This window comes from Oncorhynchus masou, chromosome 17 (genome assembly GCF_036934945.1).
Source record: "Oncorhynchus masou masou isolate Uvic2021 chromosome 17, UVic_Omas_1.1, whole genome shotgun sequence".
Classification (NCBI taxonomy): Eukaryota; Metazoa; Chordata; class Actinopteri; order Salmoniformes; family Salmonidae; genus Oncorhynchus; species Oncorhynchus masou.
The window spans coordinates 42,551,320-42,566,646 of NC_088228.1; the positions used below are offsets into that span (position 1 = coordinate 42,551,320).

The 15,327-nt window shown below is 45.2% G+C and overlaps 1 protein-coding gene across 8 annotated transcripts in view; it reads left to right on the top strand.

The window, feature by feature from the left end:
* The window catches only part of LOC135559069 (transcriptional repressor p66 alpha-like), a 56,541-nt gene that overhangs the window by 31,257 nt on the left and 9,957 nt on the right, over positions 1–15,327 (top strand). For 3 of the 8 annotated variants that reach the window (XM_064993421.1, XM_064993429.1, XM_064993422.1), the window contains 6 exons: positions 1,321–1,839; positions 5,602–5,731; positions 9,207–9,356; positions 9,638–9,715; positions 9,835–9,963; positions 10,554–10,754. In XM_064993421.1, the coding sequence (XP_064849493.1) occupies positions 1,325–1,839; positions 5,602–5,731; positions 9,207–9,356; positions 9,638–9,715; positions 9,835–9,963; positions 10,554–10,754 (1,203 nt within the window). In that variant the 5' untranslated portion in view covers positions 1,321–1,324. Of the gene's footprint in view, positions 1–408; positions 580–870; positions 1,163–1,320; positions 1,840–5,601; positions 5,732–9,206; positions 9,357–9,637; positions 9,716–9,834; positions 9,964–10,553; positions 10,755–15,327 lie in introns of those variants that run through there. The other 5 variants (XM_064993424.1, XM_064993425.1, XM_064993427.1 and 2 more) reach the window with 5 other exon arrangements.

A 15,327-nucleotide genomic window follows, 5' to 3' on the forward strand; every position in this document is an offset into this window, starting at 1 on the left:
TTTGGGTGATTTAATCCTCCCTCCTTCTCTTTTTTTCCTTCCCTCATCTTCCCGGCAGACATGTGTTTTGGAACGCTACCTCCCTCAACCCCCCCCCCCTTTCCCCCTCCCTCTCCCCCCTCTTTCTCACTCCCTATCCCTAATACAAGCGTCTGTTAGTGTAGAAACTGAGTTTCCGTTCTGGCCCTCAAAGGGTTAAAAACTGCTTCAGCCTCACTCGCACACACACACACACACACACACACACACAAAATCACTCGCCAACCGGTTTAGACTGGTTCTTAGAAAAAGTGCTTTGTGTCTCCCTATGAATCCTGGGAAGGGTCATGTGTGCCTCAGTGATGTCAGAGAGGTTGAAAACAACTTGAGTCAGCTTTCTGTTATCAGATGAGATGTGTGAGCGCGTCTGTGTGGCCCAGGTACAGCCATGAGTGTGGCAGTGTGTGCTGCATATTTGGCGCCATAACTACCCTGTTCTGAGAAAAGGAAAAAGGAGGGTGGTGAAAGGGTTAATGTGGCAGTTTTTTCCCGAAGCCGTAGCTTCCTGCCCGTGCGTCACTGGGCAGACAAGGGGCCTGAGTGAGTGAGTGTTCTGTTTATTTATGGAGGACAGCAGTGGGACCCCAGTTCACATGTATGACGCAGGACACAACTCCTCACACTACTGTCTGTCTGTTTCTTAGTATGACTGTGATTAGTCTCGGAGTATCTCCTACAGACAGTCTAGTCTTGTCTCAGTCTAGTCAAGTCTCTCAACTTAATGTTTCCTGGCACCTCCTCTGTCGTGTGTGTGTGTGTGTGTGTGTGTGTGTGTGTGTGTGTGTGTGTGTGTGTGTGTGTGTGTGTGTGTGTGTGTGTGTGTGTGTGTGTGTAAACGGGAGGTAGGGATTAAGACCCGTTAGCATCTGGGTAGTGGGCACCAAGGTGGTCATGTGTGTTCCAATCCCATAGCCATCGGTCGCATTGACAGACAAGGGAGAGGAGAGAGCGAGAGAAAGAACTAGCTACTATAAGTCTGTCTCCATTCTGTTCCACAGGACAACTTCGGGAGCCCACTTAGCGAGCTTAATAGAGAGGGACTGAATCTGGCGTTGTGTTTTGCCTCTGTTCTCAGTAAATGCTTCAAGGTCAGCTGGGCTTTATCTCTAAAAAGGGATTCAAGGTCAGCTATGCCTATCCAAGTTCTATAGACTTTATGTTTTACAACTGATTTGAGGTCAGCTATACCCATCCTGGTCCAAGGCTTTACTGTCTATTGTTGTCAGCTTTGTCTATTCAAGTGAATGTCTGACCAAGTCTTCTTCTTCTGTCTCTTTGTAGGGGGATGTCTGAGGAGGCTGTTCGCCAGACGCGCAGTCAGAAGAGGGCGCTAGTGAGAGAAGTCCCTCCCACTGAGTCTGACCGCAAGAAGCCCAAACTAGACCGGGCAGAGATTGGAGCTCCAGACCAGGATGATGAGAGCTCAACTGAACCGAAACCACAACCCGAAACCACAAAAGATGACCTAGACCAATTTAAACATGTGGTCATGCCTGAGAAGGCACCAGAACTACCCAAGTTAAAATTATCGCTAGTGTTACCATCCCAACCAGCAAAGGAGCCAGAGCGGGACTGGGCCCCGAAACGGTCAGACCCAAGCTTAGACAACCGGACTGAGAGGAATGACCACAGCGACCAGGTTAGGGTGAAGAGTGAGGTGCCTCTAGCTGGGCGGAACAGGACCGTGAAGTTGGAACCGATGGTGGCTAGTGGTATGATGACGGCAACGGAGGTGAAGGCTACCATTAAAGTTGAGGTCCAGACAAGAGAGCAGGCGCTGGACATGAGCACCTCTAGAGGGTGAGACCACACTATTTATTATCCTAAAAACTGATGTGAGATCAGCTCCTTTTACTATAGTTCTAGTACCATTTACTCTATGCCATTCAAAACTGACTTGAGGTCAGTTTCCCTGTCTACTCAAGTAGTTTCAAGATGGCACTTAGTTAGTTTTAGAATTCTGTTCTGACTGAAGTCAAGTCTTTAAAACCTGTTTGGTGTGTGGTGGGGGGGAGGTGGCATAGTGTGAGATCAATGAGAGTATGTTTTTAAGAAGATTTTGTAATTGTTATCTAAATTGCTTTTATTGAACGGAGTACCTATTATTGGGGGGGTGCAGTTAAAAAAATAAAAAAAAAATTCAAAAGAAAACTGTCCTTCAAAACTTCCAGTGTCTGGCCCTCCCTCCATTTCCCCTGTCACCACCTGAACCCTAAAACTCCCCTCCACAAAATGAAGCCTGTTTTGTCACAAACCGGTTCCAACCAGCCGTTGCCATGGTTTCCACTGTGGAAGGGGGGGGCGTGAGAGGCAGGGTCACGTGATGATGCCTGAGTGGAGGGTCATGTGACCTGCTTTGGATGAGTGATTAATCCACAGGAAGTGGTAATGGGGCGACACACACACGCTCTCAAGGTGCTAAGCCCTGGGGGGGAGAAGGCTGCATATTGTAATGCCCACTTCTGAGGATTGACAATCTGTCTCATTAGAGTTCATCATTTACTCTACATTTAACTTTCATTTTCCAATCTAAACTGGGTTATTCATAACCATAAAAGTTTACAGCAATCCACATTTCATTGATGCTGATCAAACTCAAACAGAATGTCATTAGACTAGCGGCAACTGGCAAGCCCACAGAAGATTCTGAACCCAGGTCGATCATACAACAGATATAAACTGGTAGCCTTCCAATACAAACCCTGCTACTCCTTAACAAATCAAATCAAATTGATTTGTCACGTGCAGAATACAATGGATGTAGAATTGACCATGAAATGCTTACTTACGAGCCCTTTCCCAGCAATGCAGAGTTAAGATGTATGACAATTTGCAACAACAACAATAAAGACAGTAACACAATAAAATAACAATAATATACAAGGAGTACAAGGAGTCAATGTGCTGGGGTTATGAGGTAATTGAGGTAATACTGTGTGTACATGAAGGTAGGGGTAAAAGTGACTAGGCAGTCAGGATAGATAACAAACAGTAGCAGCAGTGTAATGAATAATGGCGCCAGAGGGGATAGCTGCCGTTTTACGGGCTCCTAACCAACAGTGCTATTTTGTTTGTAACTCATTTTGTACATAATGTTGCTGCTACCGTCTCTTATGACCGAAAAGAGCTTCTGGATATCAGAACAGCGATTACTCACCTCGAACTGGACAGAGATTCTTTCTTTAATGAGTCCGACGCAAAGGATTACCCGAGACCAGGCCCAAATCCCCGTCATCAGCTTGAAGAAATAATGGAAATACAGGGGGCGGGTGCCTTGTGAGAATGAATTGGCGAGTGGGTAAACCGCCTTTTACCATCCGTTGTATTGGCCAATGTGCAATCACTGGAAAATAAAAAGTGGATGATCTTTGATCGGGACTATACCACCAACGGGACATTAAACTGTAATATTTGTTTCACCGAGTCGTGGCTGAACGACGACACAGAGAATATAGAGCTGGCTAGATTTTCCATGCAAGAGAGTTATCATCAATATTATTCGTAGCCATCGATCTACCACCGCAAACCGATACTGGCACTAAGACCTCACTCAACGAGCTGTATAAGGCCATAAGAAAATGCTCATCCAGAAGTGGCGCTCCTAGTGGCCGGGGACTTTAATGCAGGAAAGCTTAAATCCGTTTTACCTCATTTCTACCAGCATGTCACATGTGCAACCAGAGGAAAAAACAGAGACACACACAAAGCTCTCCCTCACCCTCCATTTGGCAAATCTGACCATGATTCTATCCTCCTGATTCCTGCTTACAAGCAAAACTAAAGCAAGACATACAAGTGACTCGCTCAATATGGAAGTGGTCAGATGGCGCAGATGCTAAGCTACAGGACTGTTTTTCTAGCACAGACTGGAATGTGTTCCGGGATTTATCCAATGGCATTGAGGAGTATAGCACCTCAGTCACCGACTTCACCAATAAGTGCATTGACAACGTCGTCCCCACAGTACGTACATATCCCAACCAGAAGCCATGGATTACAGGCAACATCTACACCGAGCTAAAGGCTAGAGCTGCCGCTTATAAGAAATCCCCCTCAGACAAACAATCAAACGGGCAAAACGTCAATACAGGAATAAGATTGAATCCTACTACACCGGCTCTGACACTCGGTGGCTGTGGCGGGGCTTGAAAACTATTACGGACAACAAAGGGAGACCCAGCTGCAAGCTGCCCAGTGACGCAAGCCTACCAGACCAGCTAAATACCTTTTTTCATGATCGCTTCTAGGCAAGTAACACTAAAGCATGCATGAGAGCACCAGCTGTTCCGGATGACTGTGTGATCACGCTCTCCATAGCCGATGTGAGCAAGACCTTTAAACAGGTTAACATTCACAAGACCGCAGGGCCATATGGATTACCAGGACGTGTACTCAGAGCATGCGCAGACCAACTGGCAAGTGTCCTCACTGACATTTTCAACCTCTCCCTGACCGAGTCTGTAGTACCTGTTTCAAGCGGAACACCATAGTCCTTGTGCTCAAGAAAGCGATGGTAACCTGCCTAAATGACTACTGCCCCGTAGCACTCACGTCGGGAGCCATGAAGTGCTTTGAAAGGCTGGTAATGGCTCACATCAACACCATTATCCCAGAAACCCTAGACCCACTCTAATTTACATACTGCCCCAACAGATCCACAGATGACGCAAGCCATGAAGTCGAAGGAATTGTCTGTAGAGCTCTGAGACAGGATGGTGTCGAGGCACAGATCTGGGGAAGGGTAACAAAACATTCCTGCAGCATTGAAGGTCCCCAAGAACACAGTGGCCTCCATCATTCTAAAAAATGGAAGACGTTTGGAGCCCACAAGACTCTTCCTAGAGCTGGCCACCCAGACAAACTGAGGAATCATAGGAGAAGGGCCTTGGTCAGGGAGGTGACCAAGAACCCGATGGTCACTCTGACAGAGCTCCAGAGTTCCTCTGTGGAGATGGGAGAACTTTTCAGAAGGACAACCATCTCTGTAGCACTCCACCAATCAGGCCTTTATGGTAGAGTGGCCAGATGGAAGCCACTCCTCAGTAAAATGCATATGACAGCCCGCTTGGAGTTTGCCAAAAGGCACCTAAAGGACTCTCAGACCATGAGAAACAAGATTCTCTGGTTTGATGAAAACAAGATTGAACTCTTTGGCGTGAATACCAAACATCTCATCTGGAGGAAACCGGGCACTATCCCTACGGTGAAGCATGGTGGTGACAGCATCATGCTGTGGGGATGTTTATCATTGGCGGGGACTGGGAGACTAGTTATGATAGAGAAAAAGATGAATGGCGTAAAGTACAGAGAGATCCTTGATGAAAACCTGTTCCAGAGCACAAGACCAGTGCCAAGTATGTAGCGTCATATCCAAGAAGACTCAAGGCTGTAATTGCTGCCAAAGGTGCACCAACAAAGTACTGAGTAAAGGGTCTGAATACTTATGTAATATTTCAGTTTATTAATTTTTATTAATTAGCAATCATTTCTAAAAACCTGTTTTTGCTTTGTCATTATTGGGTATTGTGTGTAGAATTAATCACTCTTTTCTTCTTTGATTAGCACTTTAAAGAGGGAGAAGTGTTCCCTGTCCCCAGACGATGATGTCATTGTCCTGTCGGACAATGACTCCTGCAGTCCGCCAATGAACGGCTTGAACCACCTCAAGGAGCTGAACACAGACCTACTTATGGTTAGTGAAAGAACTATACCAGTACCCTGAACTTTAGTCACTGTTTCTACCCAGTACTTAATCCTGCACCTTCGAGACTGATGCCCCATGTACATTGAACACTGGTCCCTTTAATAATGTTAGTTTTTTACCCACTTCATATGAACAGCACATTGGGAAAGTATTCCGACCCCTTTTCACACATTTTGTTACTTTCCAGCCTTATTCTAAAATTGATTCAATCATTTTGAAATATACCAATTACTTAAGTATTCAGACCCTTTACTCAGTACTTTGTTGAAGCACCTTTGGCAGTGATTATGGCTTTGAGTCTTCTTGGGTATGGCGCTACAAGCTTGGCACACCTGTATTTGGGGAGTTTTGATAATGATTATGGCTTTGAGTCTTCTTGGGTATGACGCTACAAGCTTGGCACACCTGTATTTGGGGAGTTTTGATAATGATTATGGCTTTGACTCTTCTTGGGTATGACGCTACAAGCTTGGCACACCTGTATTTGGGGAGTTTTGATAATGATTATGGCTTTGAGTCTTCTTGGGTATGACACTACAAGCTTGGCACACCTGTATTTGGGTATGACGCTACAAGCTTGGCACACCTGTATTTGGGTATGACGCTACAAGCTTGGCACACCTGTATTTGGGTATGACGCTACAAGCTTGGCACACCTGTATTTGGGAATGACGCTACCAGCTTGGCACTGGTGATGCACCAATATGACATTTTTGATAACTAATATTTTCCTTGACAAAAAAAACAGATACCGATATTTCAACTTTTAGCGGCCTTTTAAGCATTCTAGTACAGTTTAAATAGTTAACGCACACACATGGACACAGTGGCCTAAGGCACTGCATCTCAGTGCATGAGGTGTCACTACAGTCCCTGGTTCGAAACCAGGTTGTATCACATCCGGCCGTTATTGGGAGTCCCGTAGCGCGGCACACAATTGGTCCATCATCGTCTGGGTTTGGGTTTGGCCGGGGTAGGCCGTCATTGTAAACAAGAATTTGTTCTTAACTGACTTGCCTAGTTAAATAAAGGTTACACACACACACCACACTGACCAAAAAGTTATTTTTATTAGGATTTACATATGTCCCAAGTACCAGTAAAACATAATCAAAACCTATTTCTTTCACTGTGCTGTTTCATTGTTCATTTGTTCAGTCTCAACCAGGATTTCATCATACATGTCAAGCAGTGAAGTTTCAGCTCTTTCTGTCCGTGGCCTCTTCCTCGGTGCGCACTGCCACTGTGTCCGTTTCCGTTCTGTCCAGCTGTGTCTAACATTCCACGTAAACCCTGTTTCTTGTCTGCATCGAAGTAGCGGTCCTCGTACCTAGCATCGAGCATAGTTCACAGCCTGTGGACCATGCTCTTGTTCACAGCCTGTGGACCATGCTCTTGTTCACAGCCTGTGTCGGCAGTTTTGTTGAGCAGGCGTTGAAGTTAATGGATTTCGCCATTGAGTTGTCTCTCTGAAATTTTCTTACTCTTTCAAATGACTGCAGGACTTGTTGACTGCTCGGTCCACACAGCAGACATTGTGGGCTAGGTTAGGAATTCTGTGTTGCACGTGTAGCGCCACATTTTACGTTTTATAGGAATGCATGTCAGCTTTGACATCAGTTTTTAATATTGGCGTTAAACTAGACATCGGGTCGATACAGATGTTGGCATTGTTAGCTAATATTGTCCGATTCCAATATGTTCACCGATATATCGCGCATCCATTCTTAGCACACCTGTACTTGGAGAGTTCCTCACATTCTTCTCTGCAGATCCTCTCAAGCTGTGTTAGGTTGGATGGGGAGCGTCACTGCACAGCTATTTTCAGGTCTCTCCAGAGATGTTCGATCAGGTTCAAGTCCAGGCTCTGGCTGGGCCACTCAAGGACATTTAGTGACTTGTCCCAAAGCCACTCCTGCTTTGTCTTGGCTGTGTGCTTGGGGTTATTGTCCTGTTGGAAGGTGAACCTTCGCCCAGTCTGAGGTCCTGAGTGCTCTGGAGCAGGTTTTCATCAAGGATCTCTCTGTACTTTGCGCCGTTCATCTTTCCCTCGATCCTAACTAGTCTACCAGTTCCTGCTGCTGAAAAACATTTCTACAGCATGAAGCTGCCACCACCATATTTCACCATAGGGATGGTGCCAGGTTTCCTCCAGAAGTGATGCTTCGCATTCAGGCCAAAGAGTTCAATCTTGTTTTCATCATACCAGAGAATCTTGTTTCTCGTGGTCAGAGTCCTTTTAGGAGGTTTTTGGCAAACTCCAAGCGGACTGTCATATTTTCCTGAGGAGTGGCTTCTGTCTGGCCACTCTACCATAAAGGCCTGATTGGTGGAGTGCTGCAGATGTGGTTGTCCTTCTGTAAGGTTCTCCCATCTCCTCATAGGAACTCTGGAGCTCTGTCAGAGTGACCATTGGGTTCTTGGCCACCTCCCTGACCAAGGCCCTTCTGCCCCGATTGCTCAATTTGGCCGGGCTGCCAGCTCTAGGAAGAGTCTTGTTGCTTACAAACTTCTTCCTTTTTAAGAATGATGGAGGCCAATGTGTTCTTATGGACTTTCAATGCTGCAGACATGGTACCCTTTCTTTGACCTCATGGCTTGCTCTGACATGCACTGTCAACTTTGGGACCTTTATATAGACTGTGGGACGTTATTTTCACAAGTGTGTGCCTTTCCAAATCATGTCCAATCAATAGAAATTACCAAAAGTGGACTCCAATAAAGTTGTAGAAACATCTCAAGGATGATCAATGAAACAGGATGCACCTGAGCTCAATTTCAAGTCTCATAGCAAAGGGGCTGAATACTTATCTAAATAAGGTATTTCAGTTTTTTTATTGGCAAAACTTTCTAGAAACCTTTTCTAGAAACTTTAGCATTTTAGATAATTAACAACTTTAGCATTATAGATCATTAACCACTTTAGCATTATAGATCATTAACCACTTTAGCATTATAGATCATTAACCACTTTAGCATTATAGATCATTAACCACTTTAGCATTATAGATCATTAACCACTTTAGCATTATAGATCATTAACCACTTTAGCATTATAGATCATTAACCACTTTAGCATTATAGATCATTAACCACTTTAGCATTATAGATCATTAACCACTTTAGCATTATAGATCATTAACCACTTTAGCATTATAGATCATTAACAACTTTGCAACTACTTACTACTTTTTAGCTACTTCTCTCTGTCTGCTGTACTGGCCTTTCTCACGCTGGTCTCTCTCTCTCTCTCTCTCTCTGTCTCACTCTGTCTCTGTCTCTCTCTGTGTCTCTCTCTCTCTGTGTCTCTCTCTCTCTGTGTCTCTCTCTCTCTGTGTCTCTCTCTCTCTGTGTCTCTCTCTCTGTGTCTCTTTCTGTGTCTCTGTGTCACTTTCTCTCTCTCTCTCTCTGTCTCTCTGTCTCTCTCTCATCTAATTTGTCTTTATCTGGTCTCTGTGTGTAGAAGACCAGTCCAGAGGACAGGGATCGCATCATAAAGCGGTTGAAAGAGAAGCTGAGGCAGGAGGAGGCCAAGCTGGTGCTGCTGAAGAAACTACGACAGAGCCAGATACAGAAGGACACACTGCAGAAGGTATGGACGCATATAGCCAAGGTGAGTTGTCGTGATGAGGCAGCCCTGCCTGTGACATAAAATCAGTGTCACCCTCTGCCCAAGAAGGAATTTGATTTCCCAAAGCAAAAAACAGGAGTTCAGATCCCAGCTCACTCACTCACTCACTCACTCACACACACACACACACACACACACACACACACACGATACAGAAAAAGCCACACAGGTAAACACACACATTCACCCAGATGCATACTTCCACAAACTTACAAATAGACACATACCCAGCTCATTCTATCCATCTCTGTCTTGTTCCACAGCCCTCAGTATTGTCAGGTTCTGCAGCTCCTCCATCTCTGATCCGGGGATCCATTACAGCCAGCAAAGGCTCCCAGCAGGTCAGACATCTCTCTCACACAAACAGGCTTGTATGCACACACAAGTTTTTAAAAATGTTTACCACGTTTCATTGAATAGTTTAAGACGGGAGAGTCTGAAGACTTTATTTCCTCCCCAGGTGGGGTCAAGTAGGAGTTTAGGCACAGTCATTCCTCCTCCTCTGGTGAGGGGCGGGCAGCAGATCTCCTCCCAGCATGGCTCCCACAACTCCCAGATCATCATGCCACCCCTAGTTCGAGGGGCACAGGTAAGAGAGACCACAATCTATCATCAGATGATATCAATCCTCACTACTAATGACTGACACAATCTACCTGCCAAACTGGTCATCAGATGATATCAATCCTCACTACTAATGACTGACACAATCTACCTGCCAAACTGGTCATCAGATGATATCAATCCTCACTACTAATGACTGACACAATCTACCTGCCAAACTGGTCATCAGATGATATCAATCCTCACTACTAATGACTGACACAATCTACCTGCCAAACTGGTCATCAGATGATATCAATCCTCACTACTAATGACTGACACAATCTACCTGCCAAACTGGTCATCAGATGATATCAATCCTCACTACTAATGACTGACTTTTGTGTCACCTGTTTTTCTCTTTTCTCTCTCTTTTTGTCTCGGTCTTTCATTCCCCTCTTGTCTCTCCACCCTCCCTCACATACTCTGCTGCGTCCCTCATCCTCTTCTTTCCCATGAGCTGTCCAATGCTCTCTTCTATATTCCCCCTCTCTGTCCAATGTTGGCCCTCTTTTATCCCTGCCCTGTCCCTCTTCTCCTCCTCGGTCCAATCTCTCCCCTGACCCCCTTTTGTAGCCAATTGCTGTGTCTCCTCAGCAGATCCAGTCTCTCCGGCAGCAGCAACAGCAGCAACTGTCAGGGTCTGGCTCTGGAGGCTCTGGCCCACCTCCCCTGCTGCTGGCCTCCAGGGCCAATGTACCCGGCACCCAGGCCCAGAGAGGCCTCATCAGGATGGGAAACGTCAACAATGCCAGCCTGCTGGTCAACATCTCACAGGTGGGGCAGAGGCAGGGCTCTATTTTTTTTTATTTGATTCAAATACAGCCTATATGAATTCTAGCTACTTCTGAAGCACATGTTGTGCCCTCACCTAATGTGTAACCTTGTAAAGACATTTGTTTTATCATAAAAACCTAAAATGTTGATATAAATACCTGTGATTCAAATTAAAAAGTAATTTGTGGAATATTAGGTTTCTACATGATTTAAAAGCACTATTTTCCTAAAATTGTACACTGCCTCTTTTAAGAGCATCACGTTAGCAATGATAATAATAACAACCAGATGTTTTTTTTCCATTAATAAAAAATTGTGACTTCCTTCAGTATTTTTGTGGCGGTGGATAGAATAGCCTGAACGTGTGAAAATTGCTTTGGTGTCTCCAGTTTGAACAGTTCAAGAGTTAGGAAAGGGAAAGGGGGATACAGTCAGTTGACCAACTGAATGCATTCAACCGAAATGTGTCTTCCGCATTTAATCCAACCCCTCTGAATCGGAGAGGTGCGGGGGGCTGCCTTAATCTACTGTTGGTGGGACATTTTTATGCTAATTTATACAGTTATAGTTGATTAACATTTTAAAGAATTTGTAGTTAGGATAGCCAGAACATGTGCAAGTTGGTTTGGTGTATCTAGCTTGAACGGTTCAAGAGTTACTGTTGGTATGTTACTTTATGCTAATTTATGCAAATGTTTATGTAGGTAGTTGATAAAGATTCTAAAGAACTTGAAGTTTGCATAGCCTGAATGTTTTGAAGTTGGTCTTGCAGCTTCATTGGCTAAGGAGCAGAACCATTTGAATTCCTATGGTTCTCATTCAAACCCGCAATGTCTGCTGTGTTTATGCACATTTTAAATGGTTATAGTTCCAAAAGTATATATAAACTCAGCAAAAGAAGAAACATCCTCTCACTGTCAACTGCGTTTATTTTCAGCAAACTTAACATGTGTAAGTATTTGTAGGAACATAACAAGATTCAACAACTGAGACATAAACTGAACAAGTTCCACAGACATGTGACTAACAGAAATGGAATAATGTGTCCCTGAACAAAGGGGGGGAGGTCACAATCAAAAGTAACAGTCAGTATCTGGTGTGGCCACCAGCTGCATTAAGTACTGCAGTGCATCTCCTCCTCATGGACTGCACCAGATTTGCCAGTTCTTGCTGTGAGATGTTACCCCACTCTTCCATCAAGGCACCTGCAAGTTCCCGGACATTTCTGGGGGGGAATGGCCCTAGCCCTCAACCTCCGATCCAACTGGTCCCAGACGTGCTCAATGGGATTGAGATCCGGGCTCTTCGCTGGCCATGGCAGGACACTGACATTCCTGTCTTGCAGGAAATCATGCACAGAACGAGCAGTTTGGCTGGTGGCATTGTCATGCTGGAGGGTCATGACAGGATGAGACTGCAGGAAAGGTACCACATGAGGGAGGTGGATGTCTTCCCTGTAACGCACAGCTTTGAGATTGCCTGCAATGACAACAAGCTCCGATGATGATGCTGTGACACACCGCCCCAGACCATGACGGACCCTCCACCTCCAAAACGATCCCGCTCCAGAGTACAGGCCTCGGTGAAACACTCATTCCTTCTACGATAAACGCAAATCTGACCATCACTCCTGGTGAGACAAAACATGACTCGTCAGTGAAGGGCACTTTTTGCCAGTCCTGTCTGGTCCAGCGATGGTGGGTTTGTGCCCATAGGCGACGTTGTTGCCGGTGATGTCTAGTGAGGACCTGCCTTGCAACAGGCCTACAAGCCCTCAGTCCAGCCTCTCTCAGCCTATTGCGGACAGTCTGAGCACTGATGGAGGGATTGTGCGTTCCTGGTGTAACTCGGGCAGTTGTTGTTGCCATCCTGTAACTGTCCCGCAGGTGTGATGTTCGGATGTACCAATCCTGTGCAGGTGTTGTTACACGTGCTCTGCCACTGCGAGGACCATCAGCTGTCCTTTCTGTCTCACTGTAGCGCTGTCTTAGGCATCTCACAGTACAGACATTGCAATTGATTGCCCTGGCCACATCTGCAGTCCTCATGCCTCCTTGCAGCATGCCTAACAGGCAACCCACACCGCTCGCGTCGCGTCGCGTGCACGAGCATTGCAAAATAAATTTTAAAATCCATGTTTTTCAATTATTGCAACCACACTGCTCGCTTGCGCGCGCCAACGAGCGTCTGCGTTGCCAAGGGCTAAAATAGAATATATATGTATGTATATCTCTATATATATATCTCTCTATATATATATCTCTATAAATTCCCCCTTTTCTCCCCAATTTTGTTTCCACTTGTTAGTAGTTACTATCTTATCTCATCGCTACAACTCCCATACGGGCTCGGGAGAGACAAAGGTTGAGAGTCATGCGTCCTCCGAAACACAACCCAACCAAGCCGCACTGCTTCTTAACACAGCGCGCATCCAACCCGGAAGCCAGCTGCACCAATGTGTCGGAGGAAACACTGTGCACCTGGCGACCTGGTTAGCGTGCACTGTGCCCGGCCCGCCACAGGAGTCGCTGGTGTGCGATGAGACAAGGATATCCCTCCCGGCCAAGCCCTCCCTAATCCAGACGACGCTAGGCCAATTGTGCGTCGCCCCACGGACCTCCCAGTCGCGGCCGGCTGCGACAGAGCCTGGGTGCGAACCCAGAGTCTCTGCAATGCAGTGCCCTAGACCATTGTGCGATCCGGGAGGCCAAAAAATGTATATAATTAATATAAATTAATATGTGTGGTTGTGGTCAGTAGTAGTGTGGTTGTGGTCAGTAGTAGTGTGGTTGTGGTCAGTAGTAGTGTGGTTGTGGTCAGTAGTAGTGTGGTTGTGGTCAGTAGTAGTGTGGTTGTGGTCAGTAGTTGTGTGGTTGTGGTCAGTAGTAGTGTGTTTGTGGTCAGTAGTAGTGTGTTTGTGGTCAGTAGTAGTGTGTTTGTGGTCAGTAGTAGTGTGTTTGTGGTCAGTGGTTGTGTGGTCAGTAGTTGTGTGGTTGTGTGGTCAGTGGTAGTGTGTTTGTGGTCAGTAGTAGTGTGTTTGTGGTCAGTAGTAGTTGTGTGGTCAGTAGTTGTGTGGTCAGTGGTTGTGGTCAGTGGTTGTGTGGTCAGTGGTTGTGTGGTTGTGGTCAGTAGTTGTGTGGTTTTGGTCAGTGGTTGTGTGGTCAGTAATTGTGTGGTTGTGGTCAGTGGTTGTGTGGTCAGTGGTTGTGTGGTTGTGGTCGGTAGTTGTGTGGTCAGTGGTTGTGTGGTCAGTGGTTGTGTGGTTGTGGTCAGTAGTTGTGTGGTTTTGGTCAGTGGTTGTGTGGTCAGTAGTAGTGTGTTTGTGGTCAGTGGTTGTGTGGTCAGTGGTTGTGTGGTTGTGGTCGGTAGTTGTGTGGTCAGTGGTTGTGTGGTCAGTAGTTGTGTGGTTGTGGTCAGTGGTTGTGTGGTCAGTAGTTGTGGTGATTAGATGTGTGGGCCGTAGTAGTGTGGTTGTGGTCAGCAGTTGTGTGGTTGTGGTCAGTAGTTGTGTGGTTGTGGTCAGTAGTAGTGTGGTTGTGGTCAGTAGTAGTGTGTTTGTGGTCAGTAGTAGTGTGTTTGTGGTCAGTAGTAGTGTGTTTGTGGTCAGTAGTAGTGTGTTTGTGGTCAGTAGTAGTGTGGTCAGTGTTTAGTAGTTGTGTGGTCAGTGGTTTTGGTTAGGAGTTGTGTGGAAGTGGTCAGTAGTTGTTGGGTCGGGAGTTGTGTGGTTCAGTAATTGTGAGAGGTTATTTATTAGATTAAAGAGGTTATTTATTAGATAGAATTATAGCTAGTAATCAGTAGGTCTACATACAAACCTATTCTAGATAGTTCTTCAACTAACACAAAAATACTTTTAAAGAGCTGTCATCCCTAGATGCACCATCATATTTCTCTCCCCAAATAATAACCTAAAACATTCTAATCATTACATCATCATTCAATTAAAATCAAACCTAATTTACACTGAACGCTTTACAAAAGTGTATTGTGTATCTATTTATCTGAAACCCACTGCATGAATCTGATTGTTGCTTTGCTTTCCTACGGCTGCTGTCCACATCATGCCCTTTAATGCCACCTTCTGACAGAAGATCACTTTGTCTTTCTTCTTTCAATTTTTGTGATCTAACTGCCCCACAATTCAAAGTCAGAACGTTTGAGAAAGTAGTCTATCAAAGTAATCAGACCAATTATTTTACTAAATTTAACTTTGACTATATTAAACTGCTTTGCTTTAAATATTAGAGTAAAAAAAATATAAACTCCATAACGTAAAATGTTATAGAAGACTAAAGTACTGACGACGTGCCAGGTTTTGTTCTTGAGAGTTCAATATCTTGAAATCTTGACTTCTGACGTGCAAACATTTTAGAACTGTATCAGTGGACTAATGGGGGGGAAATAAAAACATTTTAGAACTGTATCAGTGGACTAATGGGGGGGAAATACAAACATTTTAGAACTGTATCAGTGGACTAATGGGGGGGAAATACAAACATTTTAGAACTGTATCAGTGGACTAATGGGGGGGAAATAAAAACATTTTAGAACTGTATCAGTGGACTAATGGGGG